The sequence below is a fragment of the Paroedura picta genome, chromosome 2, assembly GCF_049243985.1.
Source record: "Paroedura picta isolate Pp20150507F chromosome 2, Ppicta_v3.0, whole genome shotgun sequence".
Classification (NCBI taxonomy): Eukaryota; Metazoa; Chordata; class Lepidosauria; order Squamata; family Gekkonidae; genus Paroedura; species Paroedura picta.
In genome coordinates this window covers 71,690,791-71,709,010 of record NC_135370.1, presented here as the reverse complement: position 1 = coordinate 71,709,010, position 18,220 = coordinate 71,690,791, and the positions used below count along the sequence as shown (strand labels likewise).

Genomic DNA, 18,220 nt, shown 5'->3' with positions numbered 1-18,220 from the left:
TTGAAAAGGAACTTCTGCCACTAAAATTTGCAGTCTGGGTGTGCATCAGAATCTTGCAAAGCTTAGTTGTGGTTGTTTGTCTTTGGATATTTCAGAATCACCCAAACTTATGTAGTGCCAAATTATTTGCACATCTGAATGAATATGGACTCAGTATTACACAGAGGCCATGGCTCAGTGGTAGAGCATCTGTTTGGCATACAGAAAGTCCCAGGATCAATCCCTGGCATCTCCCATCAAAGGAGTTGACAGTAGGTGATGTGGAAGACCTCCATCTGAGGCCCTGGAGTGCTGCTGCCAGGCTGAGTACTGACTTTGATAGAGTCATGATCTAATTCAGTGTGAAGCAGCTTCATCTGTTCAGTGACATCTGCAATTAGATGCCCATTTAGTAACTCTTTGAACAGGATACAATACTGCCCTGCAATCTGCTCAAAATCAGTCTATTTTTTTAAAAAACATTCTGGAATATAAAAAGCGGACTTCATAGGTGATAGTCTAGGCTGTCTAGAGAGTCAAAAGTAGCAAATGGAGAATGACTGTTAATTTCAGTGATGCCCACTAAGCAGGCTGTAAGTAGCAAAGTGGGCCAGACCAGGGCAGGAGGCCTCTGCAGTCCCCCAATGCAGAGTGAAGAATCTATTTCAGATGTTGAAATCCCCTCTGGATTGCTGGCAGAGCATAATAGATTCATTGCACTCTATGCCAAACGATTTGGGAGTGGAACCAATTGTTCTCCTCTCAAACAAACTGGATATTCCAGAGACATTCCTTGAAACAATAGTATCCTATGGGGTAGGAAAACCCTGCAATGATGTGCAGTATGTGGACAACCCAGATGAGGAGGCCTGCATAGCTTCAGGTGGTCTGAGTTTTGTTCACATGGATTATACTGATTTTCAAAGCAGGGCACTTTAGAACTTGGGTGCCGTGAAATTTGTGGTGAACATCTTTTGGCAGCCAAGCATACCATAATTCTCCCTTGTGGCTCTCAAGGCAGGTTGCAATATAAACAAAACAATAATAAAAACAGGATAAAAACAAGATGAATAAAACAATTACACATAGGTCACACATTAAAAGGTAATTTATAATTAGATTATGAGCCAAACTCAGATTTGTTCAGCTCTGGCAGAACAATGTGAACAGCTGCCAAAGAGTATTGTTTAGAAGCTTACTGTCAGCTGGTCTGGGATCAGCTGGGAGTCAGCTTCAGATCTTCCTCCTGCTAGGAGACAGCAGTGGGGGATTTTTTTGGTGGGGGGAAGGGGAACCAGAAGCCAGCTTGCAGGTGATTCTCCCAGTTAGCTAACTGCTAGAGGAAACCTCGCTGCCTGCCCGACTTGCTCAAATGCAGAAAAGTTTTATTTTTAGGGCAGGGGAACCAGACGATGAATCCAATCAGTCAGGGAATCAGGTTGGAGTGGGTTTTGATCCCCCACTCCAAATTACTGTATTTTGGGAAGGCTTCGATCTCTAATTTTGCTGTGCCTCAGCCTTGCACAGACACAGCTGATTTGATGGGGAGGAACTAGAAGTCCACTGAGCGGTCTTCTGACAACCTCTCTTCTCCCATTTGCTGTGTTTGCAGAAGGCCGAGAGACAGAATTGTTAGAGATCACAGGCTTCCAATCTCAGCCTTATTTTTTTCTTTCAGGGGGGATCAGAAGTAGAAACTTAGGTGATACCCTTATAAACTGGGAGTCAACTTCTGACTCTCCTCTTATATGCCGTTTTTCTCTACCTGAAAGAGGCTCAAAGCGGCTTACAGTCACCTCCCTTTCCTCTCCCCACGAGAGACACCCTGTGAGGTGGGTGAGGCGGAGAGAGCACCGATATCACTGCCCGGTCAGAACAGTTTTATCAGTGCTGTGGCGAGCCCAAGGTCACCCAGCTGGCTGCATGTGGGGGAGCGCAGAATTGAACCCGGCATGCCAGATTAGAAGTCCGCACTCCTAACCACTACACCAAACTGGTTCTTAAATCTTTTCCTGTGTCCCAGAAGAAGACTTGTAGGCAGCAGAACGTCCTGGAGATCAGAATCTCACTCTCACCTGGTCTTTATGCTTAGCTGATCCCCCCCATTTGTGTAACAACCCTGGGTCCCAATTAAATTTCCTCAGCAGGCAATCAGAAGCAGATTCCTAGCTGATGCAGCTAGGAGTCAGTTTGAAATTTCCTGCTGCAATCAGTCTGTTGGTGCCAAACAGGTTGTGAACACCCAAACATCCCTTCAATTAATTAGCTGTGTGATAGGAAGCTGAGAAGAGGTCATGAGCCCATGTGCAGATGTTCAAGCATTCCTAATGTGATTGCATCCTTTAAAGGACAACTGTTCGTTCCTTTGACTTGTGAATGAAACATAGTTCCAAGAAATTCAACTTGTGAACTAATATTAGGGAAGTTTCTTCATTGCAATGAGGCTTCAAACACAAGACTAAAGAGTCTTGTGAGATCTCCTCCACTGGGACAATATATTATGTAGTAATAATTAGGTCTGTGTATTTTTCATCCATATTTACATTTTCAGAAGAAACATTGCCTTTTCCAGTGTCCTTTCCCCAGTCCCGATGTCCCATACATTCCCTCCAGAAACCAATTAAATAGAATTCCAGGCCTGCTGTGGTAGAACGTAAAGGACATGCTTTTTTTCTCCTCCCAGTGGAGATCTCCTCCACTGGGACAATATATTATGTAGTAATAATTAGGTCTGTGTATTTTTCATCCATATTTACATTTTCAGAAGAAACATTGCCTTTTCCAGTGTCCTTTCCCCAGTCCCGATGTCCCATACATTCCCTCCAGAAACCAATTAAATAGAATTCCAGGCCTGCTGTGGTAGAACGTAAAGGACATGCTTTTTTTCCCTACCTGTCATTTTTGTTACCCCTCTGTTTCCAAGCCGTCAGCTGTCTACCTATATGCTGTTACCATTAGCCATTCCTGGGGATCTGAACTGGCTTGTTCAGTGTGGGGCATTTTTTGGCTTGGTTTGGGGTTCAGTTTCTGGTTCCACTGTTCTGTAATTGTTATGTTCATACCCATCCCTAGATCTGAGTAAGCAGAATAGGCCAACTGCCTTGTTTTTTCCTCTTTTTTTGAGGGTGGGGTGTTATTCTAAACACAGTTATTTTTGATCATGCCTGATACATGCAGTCCCTCATGGCCCTCACTGCTGACAGTATATGATAGCAAGCAGTGTCAAGGGCAGCGACTTTCTTACACTGGACAGTTCATCATACAATCCTGCTAACAAGTGACCCTGAAAAGTCTGTGGACTGGATATTTCCTTGCCATTGGAGCTATTATACATGAGAGATTTTAGCATTCTGTGGCCCTAGCTTGCCTATTGTATTGCCCAGTTTGGAATCTTGAGGTTAAATCTACTGGATTTTGCTTTGTGGACTCAGAAGGTGCCACCTAATGTCTTAGCAGAAGCAAGTAGGCAGAGCAACCAGTCTGTCTGTTTTGACAATTTGGCCACACAGGGGGGGCTCCAACCCACTGATGTTTTGCTGGTGCTTGAAAGAAAGCAAAACTGTCTCTACACAGGCTTCCATGACTTGCTGCAGCTCCTTCCTCCCTCTCAGTCTTAACAGCTTTTGTTTTGCTCAGCTTGATAAATAGCCTCATAATGATCCTTGTTAGGACCTTGACTCCTTGTGTGCTTTTTGTAAGCTGTTGCTGCTAATTACCCAATTATTCCCCACCTGCTTTGCTATCTTGGAGAGAGGAATTCAGACACAGAGAGGCTCAAAGTAAGAAGTATGCCAAAAAAGAAAAGAAAAGAGGCATTTTTCAGTTTGGGTCTGCTGGACATGAAAAAAAATGGAATTTAAAAATAAATAAAATAAATAAATCCAGGTATGGTCTTCAGAGCCAGGATTTTTATTGGAAATTCCAAATTTTGGGCGGTCCAATTGACCTGAGAAGAAAAATGCCATTAAAAAAACAAAAAACAAAACCAGCAGCCTGACCCTGGAGCTGGCTTGGCTTCTCTGGCAGTGTGGTTTAAACTGTGGTGCAGGAGATGCTGGCCCCAGGATCTCTGTGTGCTCCGGAGTTGTCTTCTTGCTGCATACAGTCTTGGCTGGGAGCTCTCAGCTCTGACTGCTCCTGCTGATCTTCAGCTAAAGCTGCAGGAGCAGAAGGCCCCAGCTGAAGTGGCATGGATCTTTCAGCTCCTGCCTCCCCAACAGATCTTAGGTATGGCTGAATATACCTGAATATAAGCCACAAATTCTGGCCTTATTTGGGCTCCGCTATGACCTATATTTGGCTTATATAATATTTTTTTCAGTTTTTTTCAGTTTATGCCAAATGCACACCCCTAAATACACCATACAGTTGCACAAAGTTCCATGCTTGTTTGTTCCTTCGATTGTCTTATAAAAGCAAGCTCAGTCTCCACAGGCTGCAAGTTGTAGAGTAGGAAAGGGTCCCTGTGCCTTCAAGCCCCCCAGCTCTGTGTGTGTGTGTGTGTGTGTGTGTGTATGTGTGTGTGTATATATATATATATGTATATGTGTGTGTGTGTGTGTGTGTGTGTGTGTGTGTATGTGTATGTGTATGTATGTATGTATGTATGTATGTATATATATGTATATGTATGTATATATATGTATATATATGTATATATGTATATATGTATATGTGTATATATATATTCTGCTTGTTTCATAGCCCATCTGGATTGATAGTATTTCCAGTGTGGTTATTTCCTCCCCCCACCCCCAGAACTGCTATAAACTGAGCTTTCATGGATGGGATGAAAGCAAAACTACAGGCGTGTTTAGCTGAGAACAACCCTTCCCCCTCAGAGTCACACTACAAGGCTGGATTTTGTCTCTTGCCTCTATTTATACATCTATAACTCATACAAAATTTCTGCAGAAGGCTAATAGCCCTGCTGTTCTCCCCCTTTGAGGACCAAAACAAGAAGGAACACCAAAAACGTTATGCTAGGAAATTATATGTAATGAAAGGTTGTAAAAGGTAAAGGTATCCCCTGTGCAAGCACCGAGTCATGTCTGACCCTTGGGGTGACGCCCTCTAGCGTTTTCATGGCAGACTCAATACGGGGTGGTTTGCCAGTGCCTTCCCCAGTCATGACCGTTTACCCCCCAGCAAGCTGGGTACTCATTTTACCGACCTCGGAAGGATGGAAGGCTGAGTCAACCTTGAGCCGGCTGCTGGGATTGAACTCCCAGCCTTATGGGCAAAGCTTTCAGACAGCTGCCTTACCACTCTGCGCCACAAGAGGCTCTTTCTTTTAAAGCAGTGGATCCCAATTTTTTTGGGGCTGCTAGCCTCATGGCTCCCAGGCCACAACCCTGTTGCCCCTCATACACATATCAATTGAAACCTCTTTCTTGCTCTTAGGTCCCCTGCAAATTCAAAATGCACTGTATTGCCTACACATCTTTTTTGTCGATGTGCTATATTTTAGTCTGGAAAAAATATATGTTCTTTGTAAAGGTCCCTTTGGGTCCTGATTGGGGAGAAAGACAAATGGAAAAAGAAAGAGAGAGAGAGGCAAGCAATGCAAACTCCTATGGGCCAGGTACAAGTAGGAGAAAGCTGTTCCAGCCTCCCAAAGATGAAGACTTTGGGGGAAGGGCTGCCAACTCTGGGCTAAGAAATTCCTGGAGATCTGGGGTGGAGCCTGGGAAGGACAGAGTCTGAGGAGGGAAAGAAGCTCATCTAGCCCACTTCTGAAGCTGTTGTTGTCTTCAGGAAGCTAAGCAGGGTTGGCTCTGGTCAGCACTGGGATGGGAGACCACTATGGAAGTCCAGGGTCATGACTACCCAGGGGGAGGCAATGGCAAGCCTCTTTGGAATGTCTCTCACTAGGAAATGCAGCTGCAGCAGGAAGAGTCAGACCGCTGCTCCCCTACTGCCTCCAAATTTCTCACCCACCCTTCAGGGGGGCATATTGCCCACTTTAAGAACCCCTATTTTAAAGGAAACAATTGTTTATTTAAAAAAAACATCCATACAAGCGCTCTCCTGCTACTTTACAAATGAAAAACGAAGGAAAGAATTAGTTGCCTCCCTCTGTCCCTTTAACTCGGAATCCAAGTTTATAATACAGGCTAGTGGTGGTATGTCTGATCCTGGTTAATCTGTGCACTTGGATTTGTACATCACAGGTAACTGGAGTTTTATGTTTAACAATGATGATTCTCCTTGCAAGAGGGGAGGATATTGCATGTGAGCCAAGACATCTAAATGTGTGCTAAAAGCCCTCATCTCTTAATAAACAGGGAGCATCAAGGAGATCATTAAAAGTACAAATCTCCCAGGACTTAATAGCTCAATATTTGTTGAGAAGGGAGTACCTCCAAATTCCCTGGGCTGCCACATGGTAGTCTTCAACTCAGTGGTCAAAGCCCTCCTTGAGAGAAAAGAGGAACATGACAGTTTCTGGTTACTAGGTATGGAGTCTAGGATATGGGCAGTGGGAGACCATTAGTTCAGTTTCTAGAGTAGCTGCTGACTGTATCACTTTATAATGAAGTCACACGTTAGTAATGTGCTTCTTCCTTTGTCATTTTATTTAAAGGTGTCCTCAAAATCACCCCAAATTGTGCAGTCACACCGTAAGCCCTCAAGGTAAGTATTAATATCAGATTACATTATTTCATTGGGAGACTTTCCTCTGAAATCCAAAACATTTAGGATATTCAAATCCTTCTCTATTATTTCAATATATATTTCAGCCATGCTGCAAATGAACTTCATTTGCTTGGGTCACTGACCTGCAAAAGCAGATATGCCACAATTGACTTGCCGAATACTTGTTGTGCTTGGAGTTTCATGTGTTGGGCCCTGATAGTATTCTGGTTTGTTGCCCATTTAATGAGGGCTGGCAAAACTGTTCCTGGCTTGAAACTTAATTGTGTATCATAACATTTATCTTCTGAAGTAAGACACTTCATGTTTGTTTGTTTGTTTTTTGTTTTGTTTTGTTTTGTTTTTGTTTTTGTTTTAAACATAGGTGCAATGTACACAGTCTTTGGGGAAAATGTTGTTACATGTTGTTGCTATTTTACATTATACCAAGCTATTCCCCAGGTCAGGTATGAATCAGAGGGCTGTTGTGCTCAGCATCCTGCACAAGAAGTCCATGCATTTCATGATCAACTGTTGGCACCCAGTTTCTATATCTGGAACACTGATTTGAAATGGATTCTGCTCAGGAAGTTTAAAATCCCATACATTTACTTGCATGATAAAAAGCAATTTATTTCCTTTAACTCCTTGTGTGTTGTTTTGCAGAATTGATGCTAATTACCCACATTCAGCCCCCTCAGAAAGTTTGCATGACCTACACATGCACACATTTGTACTCACTGCCACATCGGTATTAAGTGTTGCTTAGTTTTCCTCACAACAGCAGATTTACTCTATTCTTTACTAGTTATACCGGCCACCAATATGCCTCCAAGATCAAGATGCTGGTCCTTGTGTATAAAGCTTAGCATAGCTTCGGACCCACATACATGAAGGGTCAACCCTCTACATGTGAGCCCCATATGAATTTAACTTGGATCAACAAATCAGATACCCCATCTTGTCATAGGGTGTGGTCTGTGGTAATGAAGGGCTTTTATCTCTTTGGAATAGTTGTTGACCAAAGGAATATTGGGAAGGCTTACACCCTCTTTCTGTTTAAAAGAGCATAGTTTAGATCATTCAGGATTGGATTTGCAGAATACAGTCTGCAAGTTTGATTGAGTTTTGGTACAACTTTTGTCTGTAAATAGTTGCTGCAGCTATTTGATCTGTAGTCATTCAAGAATTGTTTTTAGGTCACCTTTCTGTTGACACAAAGGTGATCAACTAGATAAGCAAAAGTCTCATTATTATAGTCACTGGTTATTGCTTTGTTTCATATCTCCACTCTCAACGTAGACAAGGCAGTACCTTGGTGAAAGAAAAGCAGAAGGGTCATTGCGGGTAACACAGGGATGTTGGAAATTAACTTACCCTGCCTTGGAGGAGTCAATGATTTAATAATATTGTTATTCTTGAAATCACTCCCTCTCTGGCAAGGAACTTCAGTGAGTTCTGACAGGCCAGCTCCAAACACTATTTCAGATGATGCTAATCATCTGGACCCATTTCATTCCAGCTTCACGTTTGAATTTGGCACAGAAACCTCATCAATCTCTCTAACTGAAAAAGAATTACTGGACACAGACCTGTCAGATGGTCCTTGACTTCTTCTAGATGGAATGTACTCCCATTAGAGAAAAAGTCTACTGTTTTGAGGATACTTAGATGTAAACATGGCTTCCATTATTTCAAGCAACCTTAAATCATTTGGCATGACAGTTGAACAGGAGAAGATTCTGGACTTGAAAGACTGAATGGAATGCTGAAGTATTGTTTGTGTGTGGGAACTCTGATGAGTTTAACAATAAAAAACCAGTGGACAAAAAGAGGAGTTGAGATTTGAAGGGAGAAGGGATAGGACGTAGCCCTAGGCAGAGGTTCCAGTAGAAACTCTAGTGAATACTTCAGACAGGTATGTTTTGGATGCTATTCCTCAATTTTTTAAAAAGGGAATTGTTAAAGCTGTCTAGTTATTGTCTGAAATTCTGGAAGAACAAACATTGTGATCATTAGCTGTAATGCACCACCCAGCTCTGGTAACAGTGTCATCTATCAGACACAAAATAGGAAGGCATTACAGGTCATACTTACCAACTAAACAAACAGGTTTTTGTTATATGGTTCTCCAATGTTATCCTCACCCCATATCACCCTCTACGTACTCTGTGGGCCTTTTCGCACAGGGATCTTTGTTGCAAATTGTTTGCGGAATGAAAAATCGCCATTTAAAATAGTGGAATTCGTCGTTATGCATACCTGCCTTTGTAGTGGAATCAGTTGCGTTTTTTAGCGTTTCCCACAGGCTTCCGGTCTCGGCAGAAATCGCTAGAAAGGAAGCGCTATTGCCAAGCTCGTCCCGCCCCTGGCCGTCAAGCAGCCAATGGGCAGCCGTTAGCATGCTCCCAAACAGCCCCTTTCCCTTTAAGAAAGGTTTAAAAAAAAAAAAAAAACGACCCATAGCAACGAATCTAGGTAGATTCGTTGCTACGGAGAGACCCATCCAGCTGCCTAATGTGAGCTGTCGTTTGATTGTATGATCGTTTGCACGCTGCCTCGAGTGATAAACCCCCCCCCTCTCACGGTCCCGATTTTCGGCTGAATTTATTTGTAAAAAATAAAGGGACTTTATTTCAGCAAACGGGCTTTTCAGTGGTTTGTGCTTAGTGACTAAAGGTGAAGGACTGAAGCCAGGGAAGCCTCTAAACAGAAAGAGGCTCGCCAGTGCGTTTATCCCCGCTCGCTCGGAGAAAAAAAAATGGCGATCGCTTCGCCGGAAGTTTGGAGGAGAGAGCCAGGGGGAGGGACTTTGAAGAACCAGCAACAATGGTAACGCACAGGTCTTTAGCGCTACTGTTGCAGATTGGTTGCAGGAGTGTATCGCTATCCGGAGGGTGAATCCACTTTTCTGGATTCCCCTGAAAGCGCCACAACGAAGCGCTTTTTGCTGATTGGTTTCAGGATTGTTGCAGATTGTCTACGACGTCGTGGGTTATGGCAAATTAGTAGCGTTTCCAAATAGCAACCATTCTGCTACTTTGAAGCCGTGCGAAATGGCCCTGTAAGTTCCAGGGAAAAGAGGTCTTGATATTAGTAATAGATGTACTTTCTGGCACAAGTTAAGGAATTCTGTGCATGTAAAAGAAGACAATCAGTAATATACATTCTTTTTGTCTCACATACCTAAATTGACAGTTCACTTGTTATAATAAAATAAACAACATGATAATTAGAGAGGCTTCTATCAGAGGTTGTAATACACTCATCCTTAGATAAGAATTACCGTGGCATGGTTGTACATGCTTTACAGAGTTGCCAGGTAGTGCCTGGAAATCTGTTAAGCTTTACTATTAGGGTGGGGGGGGGCAGCATAACAGGAGAAAAATTAAAAAGAAACATAAGCCCTTATTTACTTACAGGAAGTTCTGATTATAGAGTTCATTGCAATTCCTAGAGCTGCCTGGAAGTGACACAGGTCACTTCTGGGTACCTCTAGGAGTTACCAGGAATTCTATATTCAGAACTTCCTGTAAATAAACAAGGCCTTGTTTCTTTTTAATTTTTCCCCTAGGATGATTGTCCCATTTTCCTTTGATCCCAGTTTCTGCCTGCCAATTTGGTAAGTATACATGGGCAAGGGCCGCAATTACCTGGAGGTCTCCACTATATGCAAGCAAATGTGAACCTTTTGGCCAAGTCTGAGTTGCACTATTGATATTTGCTCAATGTGGAACTGTCTTTGAAGACCTCCAGAAATGTCATCTGGTGCAAAATGTCACGGCAAAAACAACTTACAGCAGACCTGTGATTTCTGCTTTGCAAGATTTACATAGGCTTCCAGTTTCCTTCTGAGCACAATTCAGGGTGCTGGTTTTGACTTGTAAACCTCTAAATGGCCTGTGCCCAGGAAATCTAAGTAGTGTTTGCTGTTTTTTGAATGCCGCTTACTCATTAGCATCTTCTTTGGCTACCCCTGGCATGTCACCTGAAGAGGGAGAAAGGGGTCCCAGGGTCAGGCCTTTTTTGTTGTGCCACCACTTCTTTAGAATACCCTTCTAACATGATATTCACTTGGAGCTTCACGGCTGGCATTTAGACACCGCGGAGAGACATTCTTGTTCCATAGGCTTTTGTCTGAATTGATTATATTTTGGTTTTCAAGGGTGTTTTCCTGTGCTTTATCTACTGCTTCTAACTCTGGCAAGACTTACTAGACTAATTTTATTATCCTTGAAGTATTATAATGCTTTATTTAGTTGTAATATACTCTGAATTGTTTTGAAATGTGGGATGTAATTGTAATAAATACATTTATTTTGTGTCATCGCTCGTGTTGATTTAATTTAAATCAGTAACTGTACTTGAAAAGTAAAGAATGACTGCAGTTGGAAAGTACAGCAAGCCCCTTGTAGTACTCCACGAACCCTTCACAGTAGGAACATGGTAAAATAGCGTTCAGTTACACAGATGCTTTGAATCTATCAGTCTTTACCTTTTTTGTTCCCATAAGTGACTGTTCAGTTGGATCTCTTTGGCTTAGGAGCTTGAGCCTAAATCAGGCCATGGAGGACACTTGTGAACTAGACCTGGTGTATGTCACAGAGCGAATAATTGCTGTCAACTTTGCAAGTTCTTCAGAAGAGCAGACCTTCTGCAGCAACCTGAAGGAAGTAGCACAAATGCTTAAATCCAAGCATGGGGACAGTTACCTGGTGAGACCCCTGGATGATTCACAGCATATCCTGTTCAGCAAATATTTGGGTTTTTTTTTGGGGGGGGAGGGGAATCATACAATGAACAGTCATAGTCCATGTGAGATTTTGTGATCAGTTCCTGTTTGCACTTTACTTCCTGATTTTTTTAGGGGGGGGGAGTTTACAAAAAATAAATAGCATGGATTTTTGTTTTTTGTCTAAGGCTGATTGGTCTGGACTTATCCTAGCTGTTGCTCCATCCGCTGTCATTTAAGAGCGGATTATCCCTGATTTTTCTTAATTGTAGATGGGTACCCATTCACTATGGGCAACGCAGCTGATTTTGGCTGCTACCCTAAGAATGTAATAGAGCTTGCTGGTTCAGACTGGTGTTCTGTCTAGTCCAGAATACTGTTTCACACAGTGAGCAATTAGTTGCTTGGATGTCTCAACAAACAGTACGTAGTAGCTGAGGCCTTTCCCTGATACTGTCTCCTAGCACTGGTATTCAGAAACTTGTTGACCCTGTATATGGTTTCGTCATTAAAGTCCTCCATCAATCTGTCTAATCCCTTTCAAAGTTTTCTTTTAGCAAAAGCTTAATTGGGCACCTTCAGGATTGTGGTTAATCCATTATTTTGCAATTGCATTGCAAGTACTTCATGCTCTTTCCAGCAAACAATGTGAGCTGGTTTTGTCTGTATAAAGGGACATGGAAGTGAAAGTGTAAATTCAGAATTTATTTACTTATTTAAATTTTAAAACCTATGTCATCAATTTCAGGGAAAGGAAGCATGTACACCAATAATACATGGTGCAGCCATGGCATGTTGTAGTTTCTTGTACTGATTCCTACCATGTGTGTTTCCCATGTAAACTAACTCTTTCCCTCTTTCCTTCCACTAGCTTTTTAACCTGTCAGAAAGGAGGCATGACATCAGCAAGCTCCACTCCAAGGTAAGCATGACCCCTTCATGGACAGATAATGCTGCTGCTGAAGAAGGTAAGGGAGAAAGAAGAGGCTGGGGAAGAGAATTTTGTGCTTTCATTAAAAATGGTTGGACAGAAAGCAGAGGGAAGCACTGTATTTTTATTAAAAAGCAAACTCACTCATCCATCCATTCCTTCATAATTAGATTTATAGGACCTCCCCTCTTGGCTTAGCCATCTTGGGGTGGTGTAAATCATGTTAAAATAACATAAAATAAATACCATAAAATAAACAAAAGAATTGCCCCAGCATCCTTACTAGCAGCCTCTCCCACATTATTTTTTAAAAATGCACACCAGAGAATAGATGCTACAAGAAAGAATGTGTGTGTGTGTGTGGGGGGGGGTGTCTTAGATATTACTGGCAGCCTGGCCTCAACCAAATGCTTGGTAGAAAAGCTCCATCTTGCAGGCCCTATGGAACTGGGCAAGTTCCGACAGGGCCTGTGTCTCTTCCGGGAGCTCATGCTACCAAAAAAGGCCTTGGACCTGGTCAAGAAAATGGAAAGGTATTAACACATGGCAAAATTTCATCATCTTGGTTCAGTGTTGGAGCCTCTGACAGTGCAGTGAGGGGAGATTAAAAGGTAGGTCCACATGCCATCTCCTGACCTTCATCCCTTCAGTGTCAGCTTGGTGGGAAAAGAGATTCAGAAACACCTGAAATCTTGCCAGTTTTCAGAGTCTACCTATGTTGAATCCCAACTACATTATATGTTTTTAATAAAATGAGTAGGGGCTTTTTTGAAAAGTGCACTTCCGGGTTGCTATGCAGTAATGCCACACTCTCTCTGCCTCCGCCTCAAGCAGGCTCCATGGTACTCCCAGGAGCTTCGTGAGAGAAAGAGGGACAGCTAGAGTGAGTGTTGCAGAAAACTGGTGATGAAGCAGCTAGAACATCCTTTGGCACGCTTATTAAGGTGTATGAGATTGTGGTGAAAGTGGTGAAAGTGGTAAAAAGGGATTTTTTTGCCACCGAAATTGCATCCGCTAGCTGTTGCCCAGTACAATTATTTAGGGTAGTTCGATCGCTTACCACCCTTGAAGAAGGTCTCCAAAATAGTAGTAAATTGGACTTGAGCTGTGAGGCATTGGCAAGCTTTTTTGTGGATAAAGTCTTGTCACACTGCCAGGACCCTCCTGCCATGATTCATACAGAATGTGAACTGGGAGCTCTGTGACCTTCACATGAGACGGTGTTTGATGGCTGTCTTCAACCGAAGTGTGCAGATTGCTGGAGTCGGTCAGGGCAGCCACTTGCCATCTGTATCCCTGTCTGTCGTGGCTGCTCAAATCGGGCAACTGACGGGTAGGAGACTCCTTAAGGGATGTTGTCAACCTCTGTCTGATATCAGAAGATAGGTTGAAGGAGGCAGTGGTCTGCCCTCTCCTGAAAAAATCATTGCTGGACCTGCAGGACCGTGCCAACCATTCATGTCCATTCTCTGCTGAGGCAACTGTGCTGGTTACCAGTTATCTTGTGGATCGGGTTCAAGTTTTTGGTTTTTACATTCTAGGCCACCGGTGGCCTGGGCCTTGCATATCTGAGGGACCACTTGTCTCCTTATGCCCCCCTCAGGGTTCTTTGCTCTGTAGGTAGGAATCTGCTGGTTATCTCTGGCCCCTGGGAGGCACTCCTGGCCTAGACCTGGCATCTGGAAGAAGCTGCTTGAGCTGTCTTTGTGCTTCCTGAATCTCCCTCCAATATACTGCTCCTTAAACCCTTTATACATTGGTGCCTCTGTGTGAGTGTGCGCGCGCACATGTGCACTAATCCCTCCACACTGCTGCTGACTTTGGCAACCAAAGAAGCTGTTCATCGACCCAGAAAAAGGCACAGAGCTGAAATATTTATCCTGTTTCTTTGCTCTAAATCCTAGAGGAACAGCTAATGTTGTAGGCTTACCACCATATTTATCAAGTGATCGTGGCAGCAGGTCAATAACATTGGCTTGGCAAACAGAGGAGGAGGAGGTGCAAAAGGTAGCAGAAAAGGAAAGTTGCTGGTCTCTGTTAGCAGGGTAGAATACCTCTACCCTCTATAATAACTCAGAATGAAAAAGTGGAACCAGAGGATTTATTATGAAAACATATATATCTCACCTTTTCTCATGGCTCAAGGTGGCTTACAACACATGCAACATCACACAATAACGACCCCCCCCCAAACCTAATTAAATCTAATAAAGCCAAGGATTGCAAGTAGGATTTTAAATTTAACAATTATGTGACACTTTTTGGTATTCCAACTTCTTTATGCACATTATGTCATTAGCCATTACAGCTCTGTTAACTCTGTCAATATTTACCCCATATTAGTCCTGTTGATCAGGAAAAAAGTTGGATGTAAATAGTTTAAATAAATAAAGTAAATAAATGCTTGCCCCCGTCTAGAGGGTCCTGAAAATGATGTGTGCACACCTTTTCAAATAGGAACATATGAATGAGTTGAAAAGTTGTCTTCTTGACCTGGGTGGAGGTCCTTATTAAAGCCTTTGACTTCTGTCTTCACCGTCAATTAGCACCTCCCACCCCACTGGAAAGCTGTTTTGGTGGACAGATATTTTATTGTCACTGTCCCCGGAGGAGGTTGCCAAATGTTCATGGAAAACATTTAAAAGCTGCTTATGATATGCAGCTCCTTAGTCACATGCTAGGTCTTTGTGCCAGTGATGCTCCCAGTAGGAATCTGGAGTGCTGGTGTGCAGGATGAAATTGAAGAAACAGGTGGTAAAGATCATTTTAAACAATACACTTCTTGGAACATCACTGCAGGGAAGTACTTGTCAGTGTCCTCTAAGAGGAGACTTTGTGCTTATATTGGGCTTTGTGATAGAGTATGAAAAGATATTTAGAGTGCATTTCTGTCATTCTGTCATGTATGCCACTCTTCTGTGGTTCCTACCCTCATTTTGTGTTGATGCATGTGTATAATTGTTTCATTCTGCCTTTGTCAGAGGGTCGTGAAGGGCCAAGCATGATGTTGTTTCTTACCTTATTACTCTGGGAATGTCTTTTTTTTCCATAATTGCTCTGGGTAGGAAAATGCCCATCCGATTAGTAGTAGAGTCCGCATAGAGAAAGTTTCCTTGCACCAAAATGTGTTCAACACCTTTTTTCCCCTTGGTTTCTAGTCTTCTGCCTTGATGACACTATAGCATCACCTGTACTTGTTTGGAGATGTGGGTCTTTGGTTACTGGGCAGAGAGTTGCCTTGACTTGCAAAAAGGGTCCAAACTTGTTGGTACCCGAGGCAAAAAAGTCAAAAGTAGTACATACATTAGAATAGCTGACATGCAATGGCAAAATGTCTTCCATGCAAATGTATTCACCATCTTCTTTAAAACTCTCCCTCCCCCCTCCTTTTGCTTGGCAACCTCATCTCTTCCTGTGTTTCAGGTGCTGGATTTTGGATGGCCTGACCTACACACACCTGCTCTGGAGAAGATATGCAGTGTGTGTAAAGCCATGGATACATGGCTCAATGCTGATCCTCATAATGTTGTGGTCCTCCACAATAAGGTGAGAAGAGGGAGGTTTAAATTCCTGCTTCAGTTGTCCCATGTCAAGAGGGACAACTTTCTCTTCTACAAAGTCCCACTTCTAGTGACATTAACTCTTGCTTTGTTTTCAACTCCTTCAGGGGAACAGAGGCAGGACAGGGGTTGTTATTGCTGCATACATGCATTATAGCAACATTTCAGCCAGGTGAGGAGACCTCTCTGTTTTTGTCTGATAGTGAGAAGTGACTTTGGCTCAGTGGGAAAGTATCTGCTTTGCATGCATAAAGTCCTAGGCTCAATATGTGGCAGCTTTAATTAATAGGATTGGGTAGCAGGTGATGTGAAAGACCTTGCCTGAAACCCTGGAGGGTGGCCGCCAGACTATGTAGGCAGTATTGACCTTGATAGACCAATGAACTGGCTCAGCTTTCTGTGATGATGGCAGTAATGGGGGCTGAGATTGGCAATGGAATCTCACAGATGCGTGGAAGACGTAGCTTGCTTATTTTGGTCCCAACAGTGTGGGAAGCACATGACTTTGGAGTGTAACATTCTGAAGCAGATGCCTAGCTCTCCCATGATCTTACAGATGTCTCTCCAGTGTGCAGCATCCAAAACGACAGTGCTGCTATTCATTTCTATGATGCTATCGAGTTCAGATGAGTTGGATCATTTCTCTCTATCAGCTCCTCTGTGTGTACAATGGAGCACTTTGATAACTAAGGAAGGCCATTTTGCCTGGTCCATTGAGGGATGACAGGCCCTGAAGAAATGTCTTTCCAGGGATGAAGGAAGATGGCCAAAGTGAAACTAGAGAAACAAGCAAGATCAACAAGGAGTAATGGGAACATGCAATGTCAACTTATGCCCCAGCAATGCTAGCAATGGAGTGAAGAGTCATTGAAGATTTTAGAACTCACATTGTTCTATTGACCCAGTTTCTCACATTTCATTCATTGACTCGGTGCCTAGACTTTTGGCATTTGATTGAAAAAAAAATAGGATTCTAGGTGTGTGTGTGTGGAGGGGGGGGAGCCTGAAAAAGTCCAGAATGAATCTTTTAGTGGAGTTTCTTGTTATATATTGTTACAAAAAAGGAGGAATCATCTTCTTTCTTGACACACCTAATACTTCTATTTATTGCACAGTGCGGACCAAGCACTTGACAGATTTGCCATGAAGAGGTTCTATGAAGACAAAGTCATTCCAGTGGGGCAACCATCACAGAAGAGGTCAGTCCAATGTTTACCCATCTTTTGATGTTCTTACCCTACATATGTATGGCGTGTTTGATGTATCAGTTTATTTTGTACACATTTAATGAAATAATGCCTTTGTGTACTGGAGGAAGAATATTCTAGCTGGAGCAGAAGCATTTCTACAGGGTTATAGAAACAGGGTTATAGAAATGTGCATGTACACATTGAACTTTATGTCTGTCTGTCTGTCTGTCTAGTGTTATATAGCCTGAAAAGAGACATTTGGAGATGGTTTGCCATTGCCTGCCTCCCCACCATGACTCTGGTATTTCTTGGAGGTTTTCCATTCAAATACTAGCCAGGGCTGACCCTGCTTAGCTTCTGGGATTTGACAAGATTGTACTTGTCTAGACTCTCCAGGTCAAGGCTACTAAACCTGTGTTGGCATCTGTTGCTTATGGGAGTGAGTAGCTTACAGAAGTAATTTGCTGTCTGTGCCTCCACTGTCTCCCATCCAACATTCTGGCCAACATCCTAATGGCCCAACTGAGCATATTTCAGGCCATCCAAAGTAGAGCTAAATATATACAGGAAAAAAGGTTACTGTTTTCTCCCAACATTTATTTTATTTTATTTATTTAGATTTCTATACTGCCCATTTCTTTGCAGCTCTGGGTGGTTTACACTGAACATTATATAACTTACATGAGATTTACATTTGGCCATCACCTTATAAAAGCAGGGAGTTGTCAATAGTTGGAGAAGAGGAGATATAGAGAACTCAGACAAATGCACTGGACAGGCTGCTGTTAGACATTAGCTTGGGAATATATACAGATTTGGCAGGTTGCTCAAAAGATGATCTCTCCACTACCATTTTTTTTAAAACTTGGATGCAGGTTAAAAGATATGGCCTGACACATTCCCAATCTGTTTCACTAGGTGGTGCTGGAGGCCTCCCATTGTAACTACTATGGTGTATCAGTGTGTTTTGATTGAGGCGTGTGTTTTTGGAATGTTTTCCTGGTGTCCCACAGGAACAGATAGCAAGACTCCCAGAGAGAACTAGTATTCCTCTCCTGCCCCAAAATGTGCCTTTCCCCACATGTATGTTTATTTCCATGCATATTCCCATGAATCAATATTTGCTAAGTAAATCAGAACTGTCTGAAAGGCAGGACAAATCTGTCCTTCATCCTTATTGTTTTTTGCAGGC

At 42.7% G+C, this 18,220-nt stretch overlaps 1 protein-coding gene across 19 annotated transcripts in view; it reads left to right on the top strand.

Moving 5' to 3' along the window:
* Positions 1-18,220, top strand: part of TNS1 (tensin 1) — a 388,444-nt gene that overhangs the window by 250,168 nt on the left and 120,056 nt on the right. For 15 of the 19 annotated variants that reach the window (XM_077320625.1, XM_077320620.1, XM_077320628.1 and 12 more), the window contains 7 exons: positions 6,566-6,615; positions 10,190-10,237; positions 11,159-11,330; positions 12,219-12,269; positions 15,702-15,824; positions 15,946-16,010; positions 16,954-17,037. In XM_077320625.1, the coding sequence (XP_077176740.1) occupies positions 6,566-6,615; positions 10,190-10,237; positions 11,159-11,330; positions 12,219-12,269; positions 15,702-15,824; positions 15,946-16,010; positions 16,954-17,037 (593 nt within the window). The remainder of the gene's footprint in view (positions 1-6,565; positions 6,616-10,189; positions 10,238-11,158; positions 11,331-12,218; positions 12,270-15,701; positions 15,825-15,945; positions 16,011-16,953; positions 17,038-18,220) is intronic. The other 4 variants (XM_077320624.1, XM_077320631.1, XM_077320626.1 and 1 more) reach the window with 1 other exon arrangement.